This window comes from Coenobita brevimanus, chromosome 95 (assembly GCF_032717465.1).
Source record: "Coenobita brevimanus isolate Jiangsu-jjx chromosome 95, ASM3271746v2, whole genome shotgun sequence".
In the NCBI taxonomy this organism is placed as follows: domain Eukaryota; kingdom Metazoa; phylum Arthropoda; class Malacostraca; order Decapoda; family Coenobitidae; genus Coenobita; species Coenobita brevimanus.
Window position 1 is genome coordinate 33,810,356 of NC_137048.1, and position 26,577 is coordinate 33,836,932.

Below are 26,577 nucleotides of genomic sequence, written 5' to 3' on the forward strand. Positions count from 1 at the left end.
CAAGTTCAATCCTTTCATGCCTGACAATCTCCACCTGCTCTCCCCGACAAACCGCACACGTAAAATCAGCATTATCTCGCAGTCTACCTGTAATACCACTACATCTCCTATGTACCCACTTATCACAAACACTGCACAAGATGGAATTTTAAGTGTACATATTCCGTGCTGATATACAATGTATTCTTAATATTACGGCAGTACTTACGGATACCTCACATATTCAGGCCCACTGTTTTTCAGTGTCATGACTGGTTTTGGGTCTAGGAAAATACAGTGCCAGCAACTGGGCTGCAAATCCACCTTCAATCCACACAAACAAACTCTCTGCATCTCCCATTGTGTGCTATAATCATGGATTCTTTTACTTTGACAGTTGCAACACTCAGAAGCTCCTAACACTTCTTACAAGAGACATTCGTACAGCTTTTCAGTCCATCCCTCAACAAACTAATCACCAAAAATTAAATACAGACACTGAGATCAATAACAAAGGCTAGCTTACCATCTGTACTTACATAGCAGACAAGAGCATGTAACACTCCATGGCAAATTATCACGAACACAAAACTTCCCTAACAGAGTTCTACAGGGCTCAACTCTTTAACCTACACTTTTCAACCTATATCTGTATGATATTCACACATCCCAGCTCATCAAAAATATTGGCTCATTTGAAGATGACATTACCATAACATTCACCCACTACACTGTAGACACAGCCTGTACATTGCACCAGGACTACCTTAACACACTTCTGGCACGGGTCAAGGACAAAAGGCTGACAATTAAAACGGGTCGAATCTAATACCTCATCCATCACCAGCAGCAACCATGAGCACCAGTGCACACCAAACATCACACTTAACAATGAACCCATGCCACACACTCCCACCATTAAGTGACCTATGACACTGGACTCACCTTCAGGGACCACATACAAGACATTGGGAGATGACACACCCCTAGAGTCAATGCACTTAAGGCACATAGAGGGGAAAAAAAAAAAAATCTTACCAAACAATAAATCTAATCAATGATATCCTATGCCTCCCCAGCAAAGGTCCCCATCCTATCTAACACCCATTACAATATCTCTCAGATCATTAGGAACAATGCAGAGCTGGGCACCTCCGCAATCACTTCCGCAGTCTGCAAATTCTGCAATAGCAGACCGCATGATTTCAGCTGCGGAACAGCAATTGTGACAAACTCATCCGAAATTTGCGGTATTGCATTGCGGAAGTACTTCCGCAATCGCAATCCTGTTAGCAATCTCCCATGTGGCAGTCGGTGGCGGTTAGCACAGGCTACAGCATGACTCATGAATATCAAACTTGAACAGGATTCCCGGCCAGCAGCAGCAGCAGGCAAGGCATCGCTGTGTCAGTTAGCAGTAGGGATGGGCAATACCAGGAGAAATGATTTATGATATGATATACTATAAGCCACCATGGCAGTAAATTTTGTGGCATGCATAGCTAATCATGCACAGTTGTTCCACAAATTGACAGATGACGATCTTAAGGGTTAATGTAATGGTGATCACTGAAAATACTTATTTTTATGGTCTTACTGAGTTATTATCTACAAGAGTAAGCATACTTCTATGAATTATCTATTTAAGTTCTATGGACTGCATTCCGCTGCCGGTCAGACTGATTTTCCCGAGTGCCATAAAGGCTATTTCTTTTCCTTGTAATATTATTTTTTAAAGTTATGAACAGAGTCACTAGTGTGTAGTGCGGGTCACAGTGACATAAGTGTCAATGTGGGAAATTAATGTCATAAATAGAATATAAATACAATAATTCACTACATTACAATCAATTTACCCCCCGCTTGTGCACTTTGTACTGAAAATTATGAAACTGGATTGTGGTTGTGGTACTGAGGTAGTGGAACTGCACATTCCAAGTTTACTGAGGAATTGCAGCACCAGAAGGTAAGTGTCAGAGGTTGCAGAATTGCAACTGCAGAGTTGAATTTTAGACTGCAGTGCCCAGCTCTGAAACAATGTTTACGTACCATCACTGCACCAGTAACATTCTCACAGTTGACTTACACTGTGAAACTAAAGTCCTTCCTGTGAGAGAATATATTGATAAAAAAGGCAAAGACTTCTATGAAGCCATCTATGCTCACAAACAACACCCTTGTCATTATATGACTATGCCACACAATACAACTAGGCACATAAAACATTCACCATACACTCTCAGCAGATTCTCTTCAACAACATCCCACCTGCAGACATTCCAACATTAACAATGAAGAAACACCAAAAAATGTATTTTACATGCATGGCACTACAACACTTCAATCAGAACACTATACTAAATGCTCCTCCTCCCAATATTCACCCACCAGAGATACCCTTACCCAGAAATGATCGAGTTCACCTACCTAGGCTTAGATCAGAATATCACCTAGCCCTCCTTGGTTCTCGGCTTAAATCTGGGCTGGGTGGAAGCACAGATGACACATGCCCTGCTTGCAGACTACATCCACATAACGTGCACAGTGAAAAATTGCAGATCACATGCCACACTAAGACACAGACACAACTTTAATGGTGTAGGGAACTTATGAGATGATCCCATAGGGGCAGTTGCTTACCTGCAGTTGAAGGACCTGCTGGGCAGGGCAGGCTGGAGATGAATAACAACAGCAACAACAAGTGCTCTCCACATTCATACTCACTACAAAGAATAATCAGGAAAACAGGTGCAATGTACATGTGCTATTTAAATCTGATCTGTAATCATGTTTGTGGAAGATGTAACATAATACGGGAGATTTATCACTATTACGAAAACCAGCATAAATCACCACCATCAGTATTATCATCCCATTATTGTTATGAGTCATTACCAACATCTTCATCCTCACCAGCATTATTATAATCATCATCATCAATATCTATCAGTATTAGACAACACAGCTGCCGAAATTCTATTATAACAACCAGTAACATCACCATATGCATCTATATCATGACAATACAACAACAAAAAACAATCACAGTATCACAATCTTCATTATCATCATCATTACAATGTTAAAACACTGGATAATTTGTATGCCATCAGTATTTACACATTTAAAAATATTTTGATCACCACCTATAATTTTTCTTAAGCTCCTAGAGTGTGAGAGATACATTAAAATCATGGTGTGTGAGAGGGAGGCAGAAGGAAAAAGAAGAAAATACGTGTAGGGAAGGGTGAGAATACGTGAGTAAAGGTATGCTGCACTATGAGGACTGCAGCAATGAACAAAGAATGACAGAAAGAACCATATTCTAAGGAGTTTAGTATGCTTTCCAGCACTTTTTTTTTTTTTTTGTCATATAATATGAACATTATGCCTTGATAATCTCTTCAAAAATATAGGTGCTTTTCCATTATTAACATACTTTGCATATATAACATATAGGAAAATGTTAATAGGTATATCTTCAAAAAAAAAAAAAAAAAAAAAAAACATGCTTGGGAGCCTCCCTCAGTGATAAGAGTATGGGCAAAAGAGATGACACTAAGCTCAATCATATACCAATCACCAGATTCACTCCTACAACCTATCTTGTACTCAGTTCCACTAAGACTTTGAATATCACAAAAAATATATATATTTCTCAACAAACTATACACTTATGGTAAGAACAATGACAACAGGTTAACAAATTACATCTTTTCATTGTTAAAGAAACTACTGGACTGTACACTGTCATCTTCCTAACACACCTTATTAACAAAATATAGATGACTGGAATGTTAATTATGAATTTAACATGTTCAAATCTACCCAGTAAACACCTCCATCAAAAGTGAAATATCAGACATTCATAGAGACCATACTTCAACAGCAAAACACAAAACAAAAGCACTGCCAAACTAAACTGCTCCCTTAAAGTATCTCAGAAAAAAAAAAAAAATCCAATGTTATTCCTACAAAGAATCTCATTTATATAATTTTTTTCCTGTACACCAGGAAACCATTTACTATGCTGGGTGGTAACCATATAACCAAGCTATGGCATCTGGAGGTTTAGTAGGTAATTAAGGCGCTTCAATTGGATTGAGCCTGTGTCAGTTTATAGCCATGGGGTGGTTGGGCTTTATTGCTCACATAATGCCACTCAGGGATGAGTGAGGCTTAAATGTCAGAACCAACCTCCCTGGCCCCGGGCTCCTACACTCATCATGGGGCAACCCAGAATTAGATGATGCATTCTTCCTTAGCCAGTATCATTCTTTTTCTGTGCCTGCCCTCCTCTCTTCCTATTTCTCCCATCTTTCCTGTCACTTCTTATTGCTTTTCTCTCCTTTACAGGTGGCTTTACATTGAGTGACAAGCCTAATGGTTTCCTGTACTCCAAGAAACCATTTAAAACGCTGGGTGGTAACCATATAACCATACCATACATGCTCCCTACGTGTCAGTAAGTGGGTTGGTGGAGGGTTAGTGCCCCTCCCCGTAAAACAATTAACTCGAAGTCAAATGGCCACCCCTTATGGGATTATGGCATCTAGCAATAGATAGACAGATAGATGTATGTATGTCTTCATCATCAATATGAGGTACAATGGATGCTCGATTTAAGGAATTAATTCAGCCAACCCCCACTCCATTATTTTGGATTTTTCGCTAAATCGAGTTCTGTAACCAAGGCTCAAGTTAAGGAAAATTTTCCAGTATTTCAGAAATGCTTTTTTTCTATTAAATTCTTGAAGACAACTCGAAGCTAGCAAACTATGCTAACTCTCATTGCTACACATTTCAGTCTGAGCCCATAATTAATACCCCCAGCAATGCATTACAGACAAAACCCCAATATGTGATATGCGATACCCCGATAAGTGATAACTCAGCTTAACGATGGGGTTAGAAATACCACCATACCCCGCCTAATGATGGCCAGATCCCAGTATAACGATGGGAATTGTTTTGTTTTTTAACCAATTTTGATTATATTTTAGACTTAAATTTTGTGTTTAGGTATATTTATAGTTTTTTTTTAGACTTAGATTAATGTGTTTTAGTCACTGGTGGGGTGAACACTGTCATTTGGGGAACGGATTTTCGCCCATCAGATGAGGTACAAAACAGTGTGGACAAGTAGGCGACTCAACAAAGAATATTTTGTGTATTACTATTGAACATCTAACATAACAAGGAATACATAACAGTTTTAAATAAATATCAATAATTATGAAAGCCTTAAAGAGTAAATATTTCCTGCATTGATGAAAACTGTGACATCGATAAATCATATGTTTACATTCTGGCTGTTCAAGGGAAAACACTTTGAAAAAACAATGGTTTCTAAATAAATGTTGGAAAATAAGAGAGAAGAAAATAAAGGAGTTCAGCAACCAGGGCAGTAACTAAAATAACAAAAAGAGGGGCCACTGAAAAGGCTATCCCTCAAAATCATTGCATTCCCCCTCAACACAATTCCTCGTCAAAGCATCAACGACTCCCCGCAACAACAATTTGCACCTTGGACGATTCTCTGTCACTCATACATTATCATGCATAACAGACGTTAATTTAACTGTTCCAGGACTGTCTGATGGTGAGATTGTATAATATACTCCTCATCCTTCTTCTCTACCAAATTTGAATACGAGTCAGTGATCTGATTCTCAAGTGACCTTGACTGGGTAGAAGTGAGACAGGCACTGGTTTTAGGCTTAGGTTAGCTTCTTTTACAGCTGCTAGGCCATTTAGATTACCTATAAACTTGTTTTTGGACTCATTTGGGTGGGTTTCTTGGTTGCAGGGGACTCCCATGGCTCAAAAATGCATTTCTATAGTTTACATGTTAAATCAGCCCCAATATATGATATCCCACCTAGTGATGGGTTTTTACTTAACACATCCCATTGTTAAACTAGAGTTTGCCTGTATTGTGTACGGATTTTCCTTAACTTAATTATGCTCAATTTAAAAGAAATTTTCGGTTAAATAAGGCAAAAATGCCAGAAAAAAATAATTCTGTTATCTTGGGCTTCCGCAACACCAGAGTTTGTTACATCGAGCACCTAATGTAATTATTATCGGTATATCTGTTCCTAGATCAGACAATCTTGCTAGTATGTACAGTATATATGGTAAGGTAAAGGGGCAGATGCCATGAGGTGCTTGGCTGTGGTGCTGATTTCTATAACTTAGACCTATGAACCTAGGGCATTCAACAAAACACATGAAGTCTCCATAAACAAGGAATAATATCCTGCTAGCATTATAGAAAACTAAATTATATCAAGAATTTTAAACTAGGCTAAAAGAGTACCAGTATTCAACTTACTGTACAGTAATGAATCCAAGCTTTCGAAACTGTTTTCAAAACTCATTCTGGAATCATTGTACAGATAACCAAGCACTATGACTGCCACTTTTAAACATTTCTTTGCTTTGTTCACTGACAGATACATACTGTCTCAAGACAGTATTAGCAGATGTGAGTATGAATGAACAAAAATTTACATGTCACAAAATAATTAAACAAGGAAAACAAAATAAACAAAACATACAGTACAAAAAGTCTGGATATACCATATACCCTTCAAATCTGCAGATTCTATTATTCATGGGCATTCAGGTGCTGCAATTCATCCAAAGCTTAAATTCATATAGGTGAGAATTCATTCCATATTTGGAAGTTATTACATATTTACTATACATTACACTTTTATTGTGCACATTTCTTTGCAATAATACTATTCACTTTATACTCTACTGTATTTTCATTGATGTTCTGACACCTGTTTATGGTCATTTAGGAAGGGGAAGGGCTTTTAAGCTGTTATATGCTGTGTATAATACAGTGTATAAAACATCAGATGGCTTCTGTAATACTGTATTATCAGTGAACTGCACATTAAATTTTAGGTCCATGAAGAGTATATGCAGATCCATGATGCATAATCACAGTTTTATATTCATGGGATCTGGGAGAACCTAACCCCACAAATATCAAGGGTATAGTATCCTGTAAATGAAACCTGAGGTAAACGACATCTGATGAACCATCTGAATAACTGGATTCTAGATGAAAAGGAACAATATACGGATACCTAAATTTCTATGACACACTCATGAAGAGCAGCAATGAATGCACTCCTCTGTTCTGAAGGTAATGAACAATGCTTCTGACTGCACTGTTTCTTTCCCTCTCTCACTACCAGTATTCTGATGATCCTGAGAGGAAGCAGGTCAATGATACAGTACTAAATCACTACTGTTGGCACCCTTCAGATGGCAATACCCTTATTGACCAATGATACAGTCAGCAAGGTTTAGCAATGATGGAAATTAATGACTGCTTAATGCCAGGGCAGCATATGCTATCCATTATGGCATTAAGAAAGCCTGTCTACCAACAATTATTTGAATACATAAAAATACATTCATGTAATAAGCACATAATTATATGAAAAATAATAATGGAAAAAAATATTAAAGGCAATACCTGACAGCTCTATTATAGCCTTCAGCTGGGTGTGGGTGTCAAACGACTGTTACGTACAAATGAGGACAAAAGGTTGCCAAATATTTCATTTATACTTCTTACTTTCCTCTCCAGATTAGCATTCTTCAACCAAGAGAAGCTTGGAACATTTCTCTGGCCATAGATCATGCAATTTAAGAGTGTGTGATAGATCAGGGAAGAAAGTAATGAACATGCTACACTGAAGCATACACTGGAATAGTAAGCGAACTTTGGTTTTTTAGTGTACCCATAAGTATGAATAATTCTTCAGTCCTGTAATGTTTTTTATGACATTTTATTCCTGCTCTCTCCTGATGATGTTATTCAGCTTTGAGGAAAATTATTATACTGAAAAGGTTCAGAAAGATTATACCAAACCCTTCTAGTTTGAAAAGTTTCTCCAAAACTGAGAAAAATCATCTATAACAAAAATAAAATTAAAAGTATATCATCATACTGAAGAGGTTAAATTGCTAATTACCTGCTCTCACCAACCTTCCATTCTCGTCACATGACAGCAAAGGTCCTGCCAGACTAACGAGTCACGTGGCATGGAGAAGGTCCCAGGAGGCACGTGCAGGGACAGAACACATCTCCATAACCACTGCTGCCCCCACACGCACTTCCTCAACAGCCAAACACAGACCCACAGCTAGGTTGTACAGCGCAACACCAAACTTCAAGAGGAAATACCAAGAATTTGCATAAAAGTACTGGTGGAAATATAAATTGATAAAATGCATTTACTTGATCAGTTCATCTCAACTTTCACTTCTATGCTGAATGTTTATCTTACAGAATTAAACACGGCACAGGAGTATGTTTGATGATAAAATGAAATAACAAAGTCTTATTTCCACCTAGAAAAATGGGTGGGGTGAGACAGAATCCAGAAACAAAGAAAGAGAACCCATAAAAGTGGCTGAGCTATCAATAACACCCCAATGAAATGGGCCATGGTCATTCAATCCTTCAGAATCTATTTATCTACTACCAGAAACTAAACTGCACACTCAATAGAGACTGGTTGCAATAAAACAACCTAATTTCTTGATAGCCTCTTATCACAATTCCATCCTACTGTACTACATCCAGCAAAGATTGCATTCCTTCAAAATTATATGGTAATGGCAAGGGCAAGAATGTGGCATGGTTGAATTGTCTAAACAGCTACATTACAGACTACCTGCATGATCTCTTATAGCTTGCTGAAACAGGGAAATTTAAATAAGTTGCTGATAATGACTGGGTGCTTCTATAGCAGTGTGAACATTATACTAAGTTTCATTCATCTGTCTCTATACTCTCTACACTTATCTCCCAATTGGTTTACTTTCTCTCCTTCCCACCATGCACTCACTAGTTCGTATGCTGAGGATGTATAATTATCTGTTATCAATGACAGCACTTTAATGTGTTTGGACCAGCACGTTTTTGTCACCATCGGACAAAATTATTAATGATTACCACACCAAAGGTTGGTGGCTGTGAATATTCAGTGTCGAGGTAGTTTTGGGATTCCATACAATATTAGTCAGAACTACATCCACTCACTCGATGGAGTACTGTTCTCAGGTGCCTGCTCTTTCTTCTCTTCCTTCTTTCCATCCTTCCTCTCTGTCCTTTTTTCCTTCATTCTTTCCTCTTCCTTCTGTCTATGGGTGGCTCTACACTGAGTGACAAGCCAAATGGTTTCCTGTACACCAAGAAACCATTTACTATGCTGGGTGATAACCATATAAACAAATTATGGCGCCTGGTGGTTTAGCAGGCAATTAAGGTATACCACTCGGATTAAGCCGGTGCAGGTTTATATCCATGGGGTGGTTGGGGTTTATTGCTCATGTAATGCCACTCAGGGATGAGTGAGGCTGGTCACTCTCATCTTAAATATCAGGACAAACTTGCCTCGCCCGTGGCTCCTACACTTCTCATGGAGCAACACTGGATTAGATGATGAATGAATGAATGAAAACAAAATACTCAGTACGATTTGGCTCTCTGCTACTCAGGGATCATACAGGTAGTCTGCAATGCTGTTACTTACACAAAGCAACCATGCCAGGTCCTCACCTAGGCCATTACTATATGCAGCGGAACACAAGCTTTGCAGGCTACAGTTCTTACAAAATAATTTGCTGGAGTTATGGCATGTGCAGTTCTCAACAACACATACCTAACCCTAGATTCCTGTCGACATAAGCCTAAGGGTACAATAACATACAAGGTGGAAAGAAAGAAATACTCTGATGTGGTTCATTCATGGGGTAAGTATGGTGAGTGAGAGACTGAGTAAGAGTATGATGATGGTGGGTGACTGGAAGAGGAAGAAGCAGAAACAAGGTGAAGGGACAATAAGGGTAGCACATGATGAAGGAAGGGTGTAATGAGAGGAAGTGTTCCCACCCACTTCAAATTTTGAGCAATATCACTCAGCAACTAACCTGCTTGGTAAGTCGCCACTCCTGAGTACCACCCATCTCATGACACTTAGTGAGACGAGGCTGGTGATGGGAGGCCTCAAGACACAACAAGCGGTCCAAGACTAATTCATGGCGAGCTGTCTGGTAGAATGTCTGCCGTGGCACCTCCCTGCATGGACCTAGTTGGAGTCTGGATCCTTTCTTGGATGTCTCACCCTCAGATTCCACACAAAGGTCACTACCTGTTAAACGTATCTGTCAAAAGACAAGAAATTAAGGTATTAATATGAGGTAGGTATGTACACAAAAACACATACATACACTCTATCTATTCTGTCTGTTGCCTGATGTCACAACATGTGAGAAGTGGCCATGAGTAAATCACCCCCAGATATTTCTGCACAGTCAGGTCTTGCTATATGTTTGTTCGCCATATGGTAAATCGATAGAATGATGAACTAAGTTATACTTAGTTTTGCAATAACAATGGCAAAATTTGCTTATACGACAACTGTACTGGCCAATTATGACAATGCTGTGCATACTCAGTGCCTCTCGCTCACACTGACTGTCAGATGTTTAACCCCTAGATGTCATGAATGTTTTGGGCGTGGCTGCCCTCTCCTTATGGATATATTTCCAAATACAGCCTTTTTTCAAACCATTATATCTGGGAAAGTATAGCAGTTAGGGAAACAAATTAAAGACCATATTACTCACCAACTTTTCTTCTTGTGAATGAAAGCATCCTCTGGTCTGCAGGTGGTCGTGTCGATGAGTATGGATGTGAAGATAAGTAACTTTTGGCACTCAAAGCAGGATGTATTTGTGTGTGTAAGCACAGCCTCGGCTTTGGCTTCACTCTCAACGTGGTAACTTCTCCACTGCTAGATTAACTAGACACAGTGGTGTACAAGGCATGCCCAATGGCACTACCACTGAGCCCTTTCCTCGTATCCTTGGAAAGAGGCTTGGCAGGGGTGGATGAGGCAAGGGGTCCGTGTGAGGCAGGAATGGAATCAGAAGAGGAGGTTTCAGAAAACATCGTTTTACACCTGGCAGTCACACTGAGGCACGCTTGCATCAGATGGCAGGAGTCTCTCACTATCCTTTGGTGCTGAGATCAAATCGCAGCCAGTTTAAACTTTGGCAGGAATACATTCGCAGCTCCTCCCAATACCTGGCGGTCTCCGTCCATCCCATTCGCAGTGACTATAACGGGTAAGGGTTAAGTCACGATGGCTGCCCAGAGTTTACAATCACCGTGATCGTCTCCCTTACGTTTCATTTCGTGTGTGTGAAGCCACTGAAACACCAGTGCTGTCGCTAAATAACAGTGCAAGTTCTTAACATATAGTGAAGTGTACAATACTGGTTTGTTTTGTTTTTGAAGGTTCCAACATGCTTGTATGCGTCGGCCTTGGTCACCTAATGGTGGCTCTCCACGCTGGTTGATCTCTGGCAGCTCCCCTATTTAGTCCCTTATCCCTGAGGTCACACTCAATGACCTCATTCCTTGGCTTTTTTTGTACTTCCTCTTGCTACCCTACTCATAACATTAACACTTCTCACACTCTGCTCCCAATAATCATTCCCCATCCTCTCCACATGCCCAAACCATCTCAATCTACCCCTCCCCATCACAACACGAATATGTGGCAATGTTTATGGGCAGTCGGGGTGTAGGAATATCATGCACGTATAGGTTCAAAAGTGTACGCAAGAGAACAGAATCCCAGGAAACCCTGTTTTGGAAATTCTGTGTGATATGATAACTTGTCCTGGAATGTAACATATGTGCGTTTGCCTGACAAACATTTGGCAAGCCAGTGCTTGGCATTGTACTCCATGTTTGTGTTGTAGATTCTGGTGGTTAATTTGTGTCAGGGATGACATCAAAGGCTTTACTAATGTCTATTGTTGATAGACATACATTGTGGGGGTCTTGTGGAGTTAATGCCATCAGATATGAGTTGTGTGTGGTTGGTCAGAAAGGTGTTAACAGAGTGGAGTGCTCTCTAGCCATGCTGTGTGGGAGCAGGGGGAATATGAGGTACGAATTAGTCAATAATTAGGCATTCAGTTACCTTGGATGGCGAACAAAGAAGAGCACGTGGATAATTAGGTTCTTGAGAACTACAATATCTGGATACCATGACTGATAATGTAAGCAAATTAACTTTATGTGATAACTGACCTGCCACTTGTTAGTGTAATTGCGAAAGCGTTTATCCCAAGGCTGGAACTGCCTAGCCCCACTGTCGAAGTCAGACTGTCCTTTTGTCTTATCTTCCTCCCCAGGGAGATGTAGATCTGGGTAGATACTGCTGAGGTACCATGAGAACGGCTTACATCCAAGTTTCTCTCGTAGATGTATGCGTTCCGAGACATCACCATAATCAACTTTACTTGCCCCAGGATGCATGTTCAAGAAGTGTTCCTATATGGAAAATCAAGAATCACTTTACACTTCACACCCACCACATTCTAAGTAAGAATTACTAACCTCTTGAGTTTGAAGGTTTATTCAACAGTGAATAAAATTAGCTGGCAGTAATCAGAAGAAAAAATATGTTCTTTGCCTTAAAAAAAAAAAAAAAAAAAAAAAAAAAAAATTACCAGCTGGGTGGGTGGCGGCACCCATCATCCACTTACATGATGTATTGCTACCTATAGCTAAGTCTACACTGAGTAACATGCAAAAGGGATTCCTGAACCAGGAAATAATTTAGTAAGAAGGTATGTTGAAACTGAGGTATGCAAATTTCCAAGTCAATATTGCTCTAGTTTAGCTGTAACATGCACCAAAACAACTGAACACACACACACACACACACACACACACACACACACACACACACACACACACACACACTTTTATCAAGAACAGAACAGTAAGGCTTAAGCTTCATACAAGTCCTCAGTTAGTGCTATTAGTACAACTGTCCAAACTGGTTTGAACTAGCCAGTTTATATGTGGATGCTGGGTTTGGTAATGTGTCTTTCATGTGAATGTTCAACACAAATGCACATGATTGTTGCTGTTGTTGTTGCTGATCAACCCCAGTCTGTCTGGCTGAGCAGACTCATCAATTGCAGGCAACCAACTGCCCCTGGAGGCAATGTGCACAAATGAATGTAATAGCATTCCTGAATTATTCCAGTAGATACCAATAGCATGAGAAATATGAGAGAATTTGATGGCAGTGATCCCCATGAATATCAACCAATAGCATGAAAATATGAGAGGATTTGATGGTAGTGAACTAGTGATCCCCAAAAATTTCAATGACAGTTTATTTATTTATTTATTTATTTTTTTTTTTTAAGTGTCCAACTCTGGGCAAAGGTTTCAAGGCCTATACCATGGTCCAGCAGTCCTCCTGCACACCTCCACTTCGATGCTAACACCCACCATCCATACTGAATACACACTAGGGCTGTCTCATACAGGACTGGTGTACTGGTATTAGCAGGAGTATATTTACGACATGTCAGCGGGTCTTCTGGTAGATGAGTACTGTAAAGTTTGCTTTTATGAAATTCAAATCCTTTAACTGTTCCTTGCCTAAGCCGGGATTTGATCCTGGGTCCATAAGGACTGCAGGCCGCCTCTCTACTGATTCAGCCACAGCCTCCCCCAAGTGTGTAAAGGAAAAATATATTGCAGTGATCCCTTGGTTATGGCACATACGGTACCTGGTACCATGCCTAGTGAATGGTAACGAAAATCCACGATAACGAAAGCACAGAACCATCCATCCATCTATAATCCAATCTTACGTTGCCCCATGAGGAGAGTAGAAGCCCGGGGCTAGGCAGTTGGTCCTGACATTTAAGATGAGAGTGAAAGCACAGAACCTATGGGATTTATTCTAACTTGTACCAGGCATCCCACTTGTAAACCCAAACTTTAGCTGTTACAAAAATTTAGACCCACTAAATACACACACATATTATTATGTTAAGTATCTGAAACACACACAGGCATGGTTAGGTTAACAGAAAATGATGAAAAGGGCGCACTATGGAAGAAACAAGTACCATACGGAGACTGAGGTGGGCTTGAGGAGAGTTAGTGATCTCCATCACCTAGAATTAATTCCTCGAGTTGGACCTCACTGAATATCTCAAAGCCATCAGAAGCCACAGATTTTGCACCATCATTGTCAGCAGAAACCAACTCAGGTGCATGATAATGAATCTTTTTGGCCAAAAAATGTGCGATGATTGCAAGAGTGAAGATTTTCATCTAGCAGTGACAACGAAAATCATTATAAGCAAGTGCGCAATAGGCAAGGGATCACTGTATTTAGCACCATCATCCTGATCTTTTTTCCCACCTAAGGATGGGTGAGGTAGAATCAAGAAACAAGGAAAAGGAAATTATGAAAGTGGGAGAACTATCAACAACATGCCCAGTAAAATTGGAGAATACTGCAATGCTTATGGACAATCACAGGCTGGACCTATTAGTAAGAGGGCATATATCAGTCTGCACATATCACTTGGCACTGTTGGTGGTAGGTGGGGGTGTCCACTGTCCACCCAATTAATGTAGTGCTGCTTACTTCCATTATGCCTCATTCTTTTTCTGTGTCTGTCCTCCTCTTTTCCTGTTTCTCACATCCTTCCTGTCACTGTTTATTACTTTTCTTACCATATCAGGTGGCTCCACACTGAGAAACAGGCCTCATGGTTTCCTGTAACACGGAAAACTATTTACAATGCTGGTTGATAACCATATAGTCAAATAACGAGGTGACATGGAGTCTACTATGGTGCCCCTGTTAACCAGCTAGAGAGACATACAGTATGTGGCATCCACCCAGGAACTGAACCTTCACAAAAATCCCTCTGCCTCGGTGGGATAAGATGCTATCAGGCACGGGAGAATATTAGTTCACTGCACAGGATGGCCCTGCAGGGGCTGCTGTTTGCCTCAAGTTGATGGGTCTGCTCAATCAGACAGACTTGGGTAGCACAACAACAACCTGACACTGTTAGACAGGCAGTCTGAGCTTGAGTGTGTGTATGAAATTAAAACTCACCACTGCATTACACCTTATCTATCCAGTACTTTAAAATGTCCTTGACAGTCTGTTGGATTGAGCTAGTTTAGATTATTAGCCCTTGAAACGAAGGACAATATTTTACTTGTCTGACCTCAGTCTGTGAATTCACAAACATCACTGCATTACACCTTGTCTAGACTTTAAAGTGCTTGCGGGTAAATTGGTTTGAGCTAGTTTAGATAATTAATCCCTTAAGGCAAAGGATAACATATTACTTTCTACTCAGGAGTTCCAAGCAATCTTATTAAATTCTGAATGATGCACAATAGTAAAAAAAAAAAAAAAAAAAAAAGTCAGTTCAAAGCTGAATAGAACTGTCTAGTAGTAGCATAAAATGTCAAATGTCACCAGGGTGTTGGAATTAGGATGAAAAAAGCTAATTACAGAGAATTAAGGTGACTGGAGAATGAGGAACGAAAAACTATGAATGAGACAGAAAAAAAACAGTTAAGGAATAAATGAGGGAGAGTCATCTAAAGTGGAAAGATGAAGTAGTAATGAGTGGTAAATCCATGGCTTAGAAAAGCTTTTGTTCATGCCATTCTGGATGCATTCCCAAGATAAAGACTGACAAATAAGCAACAGAATTACTGTATATTCTGTAGGTGAGCAGAGAAAGAAATTAGGCTACAGATAGAAATACTAATATTTTGTAGGTAAAAAGACAGAGAAACAAGACTAAAAACAGACAGACATACTGTATTCTGTAAGTACACAAACAAACTAAACTTAGAATTCTGAATGCCTTCATTCTAATGCTGTCTATTGCATTTCACTCTTGGTATCACTAGATTATTTTATTCAGTTTAGGAATAATCTCAAGAAAAAATAAATAAATAAATAAATAATAATAATAATAATAATAATAATAAAAATAATAATAATGAAGGCTATAGTTAACACTGCCACCTAAAAAGTAAAATCATCTGGAGACACCAAGAATAAAATGACAAGTACATCACTAGATTAAATGTTTCCTGTACACCTGGTGACCATTTACTACGCTGGGTGGTAATCATATAATCAAATTTTGACGCCTAGTGGTTTATTGGGTAATTAAGGAGCTGCAGTCGGATTGAACCTGTGCAGGTTTATATCCAAGGGATGGTTGGGGTTTATTGCTCACGCAATGCCACTCAGAGATGAGGCTGGTCACTTTCATCTTAAATGTCAGGAACAAACTGCCTAGCCCCAGGCTCCTACGCTCCTCATGGGGCAACATAGGATTGGATGATGAATGGATGGATGAAGAAAAATTTTCATACTAACCCTAAATATGCAGTGGAAAATTAGCAGACACAGACAGATATCCACAGAATCATCAGACTGCCAGACATTAAAGCAACTGCCCACCTTGTACTCATCGAGCCAGACGTGGGCCAGTCTGAGAGAATTGCGGAGGAGAGCATCACGACCATCTGGACCAGTGTAGGGGCGGCGGCGACGGAAGATATGCCCTACCCGGGAACATGGGATCACTTCCAGGCTCCCTCCACACTGCCAGATCTGGCACAACCCAAATAAATGAGTAATACATACAGTAATCATCCTAGTTTCAAAATAACTTCTAATTATTGTACAATACCTCTAAACTGCCATGTGACTCACACAGAACATGTACAGTATTAAGAAGTCATACACAATCACTTCTTGTCTGCCTCTATACTATACCCTTGTACTATCATATCAGACACATTACACCAGATATGTACAAGTCATTAACAATCACCTCTAGACTTACACCACACTACCATGCATGATGTTCCACACTACATAATAATTAGTACAGTAAAACCTCGAGTTAATGTACCTCGTTAAACTGAATATCAGATTTAACAGACACTACAAAGCCACCAGACTTTCGTCAGGTATAATGAAAAAGGTTCATTAAATAGGGTACAATGGGTCCCAACAGATGCATTTCATAAAGACGTGCAACATCAAGGGTGTGATATAAATTACAAAAGGGCAAAATTATAAGGCCAAGTTAGTGTAAAATGGGTAGTTTTCATTTTCAGTACTAGAATATGCTACTGTACTCATTTATTTTCAAACATTTACTTGAAATCCCACCTCAGGGGGGGATCATCAGATATAACACATTTTTGGCTTTACGTATCAATTCTCCCTCCAAATCAGTCTGTTACAGTGAGATTTTACTGTAGTTCGCAATCATGTCTAGGCTCCATCCACAACCTCCACAATGCAATATCTAATACCCCAAACACAGATAAACATATACACAATCACTTTTACATTCCATCCACACAGAAAGATCTGAGGTGCCACACCACACTCCTCATTAAACACTCTGAAGATATATGGTGCCTATTTGTGCAAGAGATACTGGCAATTACTTCATGGAACTAGTACAAAGAAGAGGAAGAAAGTGCAAGAGGTAGTGGTGGCTTTCTTTATGTACAGGGTGGCACTGGGGGTGGTGGAGGATGTGTGGATAGGTTTGTGGGAAGGACTATAAGGTGTTTATGGCATTCATGGATCTGGAAAAAGCATAAGGAAAAGCAAACAGAGAAGGATTGTGGAAGGTTCTGCGTATGTAATGTGTAGAAGGTAAGCTGCTTGGTGCCGTTAAGAGCTTTTATGATGGTTGTGATGCATGTGTAAGGGTAGTCTGGCATTTAAGTGAATGGCTCACAATCAATGTTGGCGTGCGACAAGGTTGTGTGATGTCCCCAAGGTTGTTCAATATATACTGTATATGGACAGTGATGACTGATGTAAAAATACAAGTAATGGAGAGAGGGATGGCACTGGCAATGAATGGTGATGGATGAAACCCCTCAAATTTGATGGACGCTGATGATGCAGTATTACTTGTAAATACCAGACAAAAGCTTGGTAGACTAGTGCAGTGTTTTATTGATGTTGTTCAGCATCGTGCCTTGAGAGTAAATGTAGAAAAGAGTAAAGTGATGGTTAATGAGAGAGAAGGTGGCTCCCAGTGTGATGTTACTGTGAATGAAGAGAGACTGGAATTGGTGAGAGTTCAAATGCATAGGTACAGTGACAAAAAAAGGAGAGGAAAATGTGCAAAAGAAGTGGAAAGTTGAGTGACACAATGATGGAAAGTAGCTGGTGCTATGATGGCCTTGATAAGAAACAGAGGCTTGAGTGTTGCAGCAGCACGAGGCTTACATGAAGGAGTGTTAGTGTCAACTTTAACATACGGGTGTGAGACCATGGTGTGGCATGAAAATGAGAAGTCAAGAGTAAGAGCAGAGGAGATGGGACTGTTGAGGAATGTATGTGGAGTACTGAGAGTGGACAGGATATGGAATAAAGTGATCCATGAAAGATGCAGAGTAAGGAAGTCTGTGGACACCAGAATCGAAGAAAGTGTACTGAGATGGTATGGTCATGTGGAGAAAATGAATAACAATATGGTGGTGAAAAAGGTACAGTAAAAGTCCTCTCATTCAAAATCTGGTCTTATGGTATTTCTGGTCTTTCGGTTGTTTTCATAAATAGTCCCATTACGAAAGTTCTCTGCTCTTCCGGCACATATGCTGAGCCAATCAGCACCCGCTACGGAGTCGCCAGCTCATCGCTGGTACCCATGCACCCATAGTTGCCAAGCTATCACTGTTAACACTAGATCTATCGCTTTTCATAATAATACAGCGCCAATGAATATAGTATTATATTTTCTTCTATATTTAGCACGTTTTGAAGTCTGATTTAGAGTGAAAATTTGAACAGTTCACCTATAGTTTTGTGCATACTGAAGTTGAGCTTAGCACTTTTGAAGATTTCTGCTTGCCAACACTGCATACACAGTTGGCCATCATGACTTGTAAGTGTCTGGCTTTTTGAGCAAGATCTAATGAAAGTCTGGAAACTTTGTTGTGCTACTTTACGGTGAAAATATGCAACTACACCCCAGTTAAGGTAAGTTCATGTGTATTGTTTCACTAAATAAATTAAATATAAGTTGCTTATCAAATATTTAGTGCTTAGGGTTGACCAATAATACCGTACTTGCTAGGCACTGTGACTGCATTGGGGTGACTGACCATGATTGCTAGAAACTTTTTGGCAGGTTTTCCCGGTCATTTGGCACTTTCTGCCAAATAAGAGGACTTTTACCATATATCTGAGCGAATATGAAGGAGAGAGGAGGTGAGGTAGGCCAAGCAGAAGGTGGAGAGATATGGTGGAAAAGTGTGTGAGGAAGAGGGGTATGGAAGTTGGTGAGGCAAAGGGACTGACAAGAGATCGAGCTGGCTGGATGAATTTTGTGAGGAGAAGCATATGACAAGGAATGAGGCACCCCTTTTTAACACGACAGTGTTCAGACTGACTCTACTGGATAAGTATATGTGAAGCTACAGCACATGTTGAAACCTTTTGGCCTATCAGATGAAGTCAGCATTCCGTGGGCTTGAATGATTAGTGAATGGAAGTGTGGCCCATTGAAATTATCAAACTCTGGCTGTCTGGATGCTGTTACTTCTCACCTCACCCTAGGGTGAGAAAGGAGGTCCGGATGATGATGATGATGAGTAAGATGATGATGATGAAAAAATTGCTTCTGTTTACTTCAGTTTTACTCTGTGGGAATGATGAGTGGATACAATATGTCCATCATCAACATCATGACATAATCACCATCAACAGTACCTTACCTCTTTCTCTGACCATACCCATGTGGCATGAAGTTGAGAGAGAGAGAGAGAGAGAGAAACTAATCAACAGCATGAATAATGAAATGGGCCACAATGATGAACACCACTAAACTTTTGTGACAAAAATGTAAACCACAACACATAGCTGGGAAAGAAAATCCACTGGACTAAAATGATGAAAAAAAAATATAATCCACTGACCCTAAATGATATCTCAAGGTTTTCACCACCCCAAACGTCCATGCCGATGTCGTATTCCCCCAACTCGATAAAGTAACTCCGGTCTATGGCAAACAGTCCCCCTGCCATGGTGGGTGATCTGGGGGAGAGAAGAGATTGGAGGCTTTCATTAATCATCATCATCATCACTACCTTTTTTGTGGTAGGTGGGGGCACTCACCATCCACTTTTTTTTTTTTTTTTTTTTCCCCCAACTCTGGGCATAGGCTTCAGAGCCTGCTATCAAGGCCCAGCAGTCCTCCTACATACCATACACCTCTATTTGATGCAGTGCTGCTCTCAGGTGTCTGCCCTTTCCTTTTCTCAATCCTTCTTTTCTTCCATCCTCTTCTGTCTTTCTTTCCTTCATTCTTTCCTCGTCCTTCCGCCTACAGGTGACTTTACACTTCCTCTTCTGTCTTTCTTTCATTCTTTCCTCTTCGTTCTGCCTGTGGGTGACTCTACAATGAGTGGCAAGCCAAATGGTTTCCTGTACACCAGGAAATCATTTACTATGCTGGGTTGTAACCATATAACCAAATTTTGGAACCTGGTGGCTTAGTGGGTAATTATGGCACTCCAATCAGACTGAGCCAGTGAAGGTTTATATCCAAAGGATGGTTGGGGTTTATTGCTCCCGTAATGCCACTCAGGGATGAGTAAGGCTGGTCACTCTCATCATAAATGTCAGGACCAACTTGCCCGGGCTCCTACGCTCCTCATGGGGCAATATAGAATTGGATGATGGATGGATGGATGGATGAATCATTACCTTCTATCCAACCTACACATGTGGTGAGATAAAATCCAAAAAGTAAGGAAAGAGAACGCACAAGAGGAAAAGCTTTTATTAATACAAGTACTCATTAATGATAAAGATTAACACCAATCCTACATTACTCCTCTAAAGTTGTACGATCCGTACGTTAGGATCTATTTATCTATCTATCTAATGCCAGACACTATAATCCCTTAAGGGGTGGCCATCTGACTGAGTTATTTGTTTTACGGGGACAGGCACTAAGCCTCCACCAACCCACCTGTTGACACGTAGGGAGCATGTATGGTTTGGTTATATGGTTAACACCCAGCATTGTAAATGGTTTCTTGGCTTACAGGAAACCATTTGGCTTGTCACTCAGTGTAAAGCCACCTTACTGTAAAGGAAAGAAAAGCAATAAGAAGTGACAGGAAAGATGGGAATAATAGGAAAAGAAGAGGGCAGGCACAGAAGAAGAAGAATAAAGGCTAAGGAAGAAGTAGGGACTAGGAAGCACAACATCAAGTGAGTGGATGGTGGTTGCCACCCCCTACAACTTCTGTAATGAAACATTTAGTTAACCCCTGGAACACGAGGTTTCTTTGTAGCAAGGGAAAGTTTGGGTTTAGCCAAAGTAAATGTATTTGGCAATTGTACTACTGCAAACACACAAAAACAAGACAAAGGACACCTTCAATTGCCACACTCACCCCAACTACATCCACATCCCTAACACATCCCAAAATGTGTTATTTGTCTTTGGGCACACCTGTCAGACATACCCTAGAGACACCCTAGATTCTCACCAAATGCACCTTAGCCACACCCGAGACATACCCCATACACACACCAGACACTTCACCAATACCCTCCACCCCTCAACACACACCCCATAAGGCCTGGACTCCTGTGAGTGTGGCAACAATCAATGGAAATAAAACTGTGATGCTCATAAAATTCTATGGTTACAACTTAAGTCAGATTTCATTTTTTTAAATGTACAATGGTTCACAGAGTGACACAGTTAGAGAAACACTGCATTTAGCTGCCTCTATGGGATCAGTAAAAAGTGATACTTTTTAATAAACAAGTTATCCTTATAATGTTCTCTCTGACATACACTTACAGAAATGAATATAAGTTGCAAACAGTTTTGCATTTTCCACATACTGTACAGCATAAATACAATTTCTTCCTGAATCTATTAATGGTGACATTAGACATGTAGTCAGTGTTTGTCCTTATTCCCAACATCACTAATGAGACACAAGTGGTCCTAATGGGGCTTTAGGAGTTTTCTCTACAGCACAATACTATCACTATTCTTATAGCACATAGTAGCCTCATTAACCATCATAAAAGTGACGTACAGGAGGGTCTCAACATTTACAAATTAGGTACTAGGAAGGCCACACACATCACTAAATCACAGATGTGGTAAGTTAGTTTTATAGATGACCTGAAAGGTGTAATATAAATTGGCAGGCATAATATAAATTGCTTGGTTCTATTTACTTATCATTCATCAAAGTATAAAGCAAACAAAGAGCTTACCTGATTGGCTGCACATAATTTTCTTTGTCTGAGAAATATGATGCAGGGATGGTGTCCCATTTGAAGTGGAGCCCCCAGTTGAACCCTCCACGTACCAGGGGTGATGCAGTATACTGGAAGACAAAAAGGCTTGAGTGACAATAACAACTTTCCTCTCAGTCACTTGATTATCCTCTTATTTTGCAATAACAAACAGGGTAAGAAGATCCTTGAAACTGGAGTAGGAAACCATAAAAAAAAAAGTACATAAATAAATAAAAAATAAAAAAATCAACAGACTGTATCAACAAAGTGTAGTGAAATGAACCACTCCATCATCATTCAAATCCACAAGCCTCTTTACTCCACACTGTGCCTAAATCATCCAGATATTTTTAAATACTGTACAAAAGAACCTCCTGTACCGAGAATGCTACTGACCAGAAAATATCATAAGAAATAAAAAATAAAAAGCATACGGATGCAATTTTTATGTTATTTGTGCTACTGCCAGAACATTTTATTCAACTTACTGCACACCTTTCATAGTGAAGGAGTTAGAAGGCTATATCTAATAAATCCAGCTTGAAATATCTATTATACTGATTTGTTGTTGTGTTACCCCAGTTTGCCTGATCAAGCTGACCCATCAACAGCAAGTAATCAATCACTCTGTCCACATGCAGTTTATCCATGACACCCCATTATTTGGCTCTATGGTTACCATCTAACGTTGTAAATGATTTCCTGAGTTACAGGAAATCATTAGCCTTATCACACGGAGTAAAGTCACCCAAAGGGAAGAGAAAAGTAATAAACAGTGACACGTTCGATGGGAAATACAAGAAAAGACGAGACAGACACAGAAAAAGAATGACAGACATGAAGGACAGATAGCTATGAATAAGTAGGCACCACTACATCAGGTGAATGGATGATGGGTATCCCCATCTACCACCATCAAATACTGAGTAAAATCATCTGTTGACAGCAACAACAAAACACAAGATACAGTATTACAAACTGTAGGGGTTAGTTTAAAGTTTAGTTAAATAATAAGACCAAAACAAAAGATGAAAATTTTTCAACCTCTCTCTCTCTCTCAAAAAGCCATTCATCTACATACTTCTGGATTTTTTAAAGAGAATAAGAATGGGTAAAGTATGGGATCACTGCACCCCGGGCTAAGACTGAATAAAGAAGAGAGAACTGAGGAGGAAGTGAGAGGTAAGAACTCTGCTGAGTTTTGAAAACTTCCAACCTGCCACCTAAAGAAATACTGAGCTTACTTTTACGCCATATCTTTTTCCTCATGGGCCAAAACAGCCTCCCTCTGTGGGAATTTGATAACTGAAGTTCGTGAACTCTTCAAAATCACTGCTGGGAACTTCTGTACTAATCCACTACACAAGAAACTTTTAATACCTAAACAAGACTTAGAGGACTGGATGTAAAATTTCAGGTTACAATTAAACTCCCAACAGACATGCTAATACAGTTGTCTCTCACGTTATACGATTAATGTGTTAACCTAGAGTCCCACTTAACTCAGATCCATGTAATCTGGACAAATGAAACCCATTATAATGTATACAGGGTAATGTGCTACCCTCATCTATCAGCCTGACCCCTACTTCCTCCCTAATAGGGCTTAGCTTGCTTATTGATATGCTTTCTAAAGACATTCAGAGGTAAAATATATGGTGAAATTTGAGAGGCTTAAAAAGCAAACACTGGCTTGGAATGACAGTTACTATCACTAGTCCACAAAGGCTTACACTGTCATCCTCTCATTCAGTGTGACCCTCACTTCTCCCACTCTCTTTTATCTTTTCTCCTTTTTATTCTTTTTTCTTCTCTCACTACTCTTCCTCTTTCTTTTCCCCCTCATATCACTTCTCTCCCACTCTCCCTCCCTCCTCCTCCCACTCTTCCTCCCATCTCTCTCTCTCTCTTTCATTTATCTGTCACACATGGATGTTTTTATTATCTTCTACAAATGCTTTACTATTGTTGGTGTATCATTATACTGCTAAAATACAGGTAATATCTGTCAAAACCACTGGAAAAATATGGCAAAAATTAATTTAATGCTGAAGGTTTTGAAAGATCCCTGGAGAGTCAAGATCAGCCTGTGCAAGTTGTGTTGAAATTTACTTGTGCCAGACTGGGGTCATGGGTTTGTCTCCTGGTAACACAGATCTGTGCAACTTGGATCCATGCAACTTGGAAGATGGCTATGCAGAACAAACTTAGTAACTTTAACTTACATACTAAGTTCTAAAGGTGTAAGGGAGGAATGATGAAAAACTATAATACTGGAGGATGGAATCAAGAGAGCATAAATACTGAATATGGTAACAGGGCTCTTCTGAGGTAATATAAACCAACATCAATCCAGCAAGAGCAATCAGACTGATTGACGTGATAGAAGACAAATGAGAATGACCTAGAATGACCCTGTGAGAATAAATCACTGATCCTGCTAGACTGAATCTACATGGACCTTCTGAGAAAAACGCAGACTGATCTCATGAGAGTAAATCAAAATATACCTTGTGGGAATGACTAGCTATCTATCTAAAACTCATATGAGAGTGAACTTGTGAAAAAGAACTTTGTGAGAGTAGAACACGACACCTTCTGAATATTTTCCCCCATAAAACTTTGGACATCGTTAGTAAATCTGTTTCTGAAGTCCACCAATCAACTTACCAAATAGCACTTGCCCTTACACATCACCACTGGAGCTCCAACACCCACCATTTCCATTATGATATGCTATGGATGTCACATTCCAAACATGTTGTGACAATACTAGAGGGAGTGCTTTTATGATGTGCTGATGGGGTCATACAGACCAATCTGTGTTCTACTGTACACAAATAAAATCCTCACTTTTCTCTGTGCAGCAGCCAAGAAAACTAGCATTCTAACAAACTGTAATCCACTGGCTTATACACTCAACTGAACTGTCTGCTTGCATTCCTCCACCTCTACGACGGGCGCGTAGCACCCATCTGGCAGCAAATTCTCATCCTTTTTCTGTCCAACTCTCTAATGCAAGAGTTAACCGTTACTCCCAGTCTTTCATTTATGCAACAGGTCAGCTCTGGAACTGTCTCCCTCTGTCTGTATTTCTTGCTGCCTATGATCTCCAGTCTTTCAAACGCAGTGTGTCCAGGCATCTCAAAATGATCGGATCTTGAATTTGGTTCTATATTGTATTTTGTTTTTCTCTTGGAGGGAACTGTTACTGCGGGCTCATGGCCTTTGGTTCCTTCTTCCTCGCATTAAAAAAAAAAAAAAAAAAAAAAAAAAAAAAATACTGGATCTGTATAGTCACAAATGTCTAAGAGATCACTAACCTGGAAAGTGTCAGGTGAGATGACGTCAATGATGGGGGTAACCACATGGGTGCGATCTTCAGCCACTCTTGCCAACAGAGGTTCCAGCCACCCTACATTTACCTCCACATGACTATCGAGGAACACCAGTACCTGCAACACACCTCTACATCATTACAGCAATATTCAAGCACATTAATAATTTACCAGCTTTATTACAACAATAAAGTGACTGTTTTCCACTGTTATTATATCTCACAGTCTGCTCCACTTTCACTTACTTGCTCAAGGAAGCTCCATTACTTTTCCAAAGTTACTGCACCCTTACGACTCTCTCAAAGCCCTTCCAACCACTCTTATATCAATTAAAAATGCTAACTCTAAACAGTAAAAAACAAAAATGATGCCACAGTAGCACCATCAAACATTATATATGTATATAATTTATCATAGTACAGATGCAGCCATGTCCCTATACCCCTATACTAACCTGCCCTGTGGCTTGCCTGGCACCAAAGACTCTTGCCCTGATAAGTCCCTCCCGGCGAGGGGTCTTCACTAGCCGTACCTTCTCGCTAACACCAGCAGTCTTGGCTGCAACATCAGCATGGTAGCTCTCTGAGGGGAGGGAAAGGCAATCATATATCGTAAATCATCTTGTCCAAACTTTCTAAGTCATACTGAGGCAAGAAGGACTCAGAAAAAGGATACAAGACGGGAGGATCCATCACAACAGAAGTCACACATTATTCACTTCATTATGATGATGATTTTTCTGTTTTATTCTTGCTACCTTAAAAAATTTTTATATACTTTAGAAAAGACCTATCATTTTCATCTAACACTTCCACACTGAGAGATCTGTCCTACACTAAATATAACAATCTGTATTTTAAAAAAAGGGGGGGAAAAAAAAAGGAAAAAAAAATCTCGGCTGTGGAGGTTAGGGATTATGATAATGGAAAATCTTAATTGCCACTACTAGAAATTAATTCAGAAGACTTCAGGAAACTGGCTATTTCAGCTGGGCAATCCCAGAGATTTGATGCTGAAATACAGTCACTGTATGTGCC

The 26,577-nt window shown here is 39.9% G+C and overlaps 1 protein-coding gene across 1 annotated transcript in view; it reads right to left on the minus strand.

The window, feature by feature from the left end:
• Positions 1-1,098: 1,098 nt before the first annotated feature.
• Pgant35A (polypeptide N-acetylgalactosaminyltransferase 35A) overlaps positions 1,099-26,577 on the minus strand; it is a 36,763-nt gene continuing 11,284 nt past the window's right edge. Inside the window, exons 5-13 of the mRNA XM_080283012.1 lie at positions 25,995-26,122; positions 25,526-25,657; positions 22,179-22,291; positions 19,847-19,964; positions 16,353-16,505; positions 12,122-12,364; positions 9,946-10,179; positions 8,048-8,178; positions 1,099-1,381 (exon numbers count right to left, since the gene is read on the minus strand). Of these exons, the coding sequence (XP_080139138.1) occupies positions 1,099-1,381; positions 8,048-8,178; positions 9,946-10,179; positions 12,122-12,364; positions 16,353-16,505; positions 19,847-19,964; positions 22,179-22,291; positions 25,526-25,657; positions 25,995-26,122 (1,535 nt within the window). The remainder of the gene's footprint in view (positions 1,382-8,047; positions 8,179-9,945; positions 10,180-12,121; positions 12,365-16,352; positions 16,506-19,846; positions 19,965-22,178; positions 22,292-25,525; positions 25,658-25,994; positions 26,123-26,577) is intronic.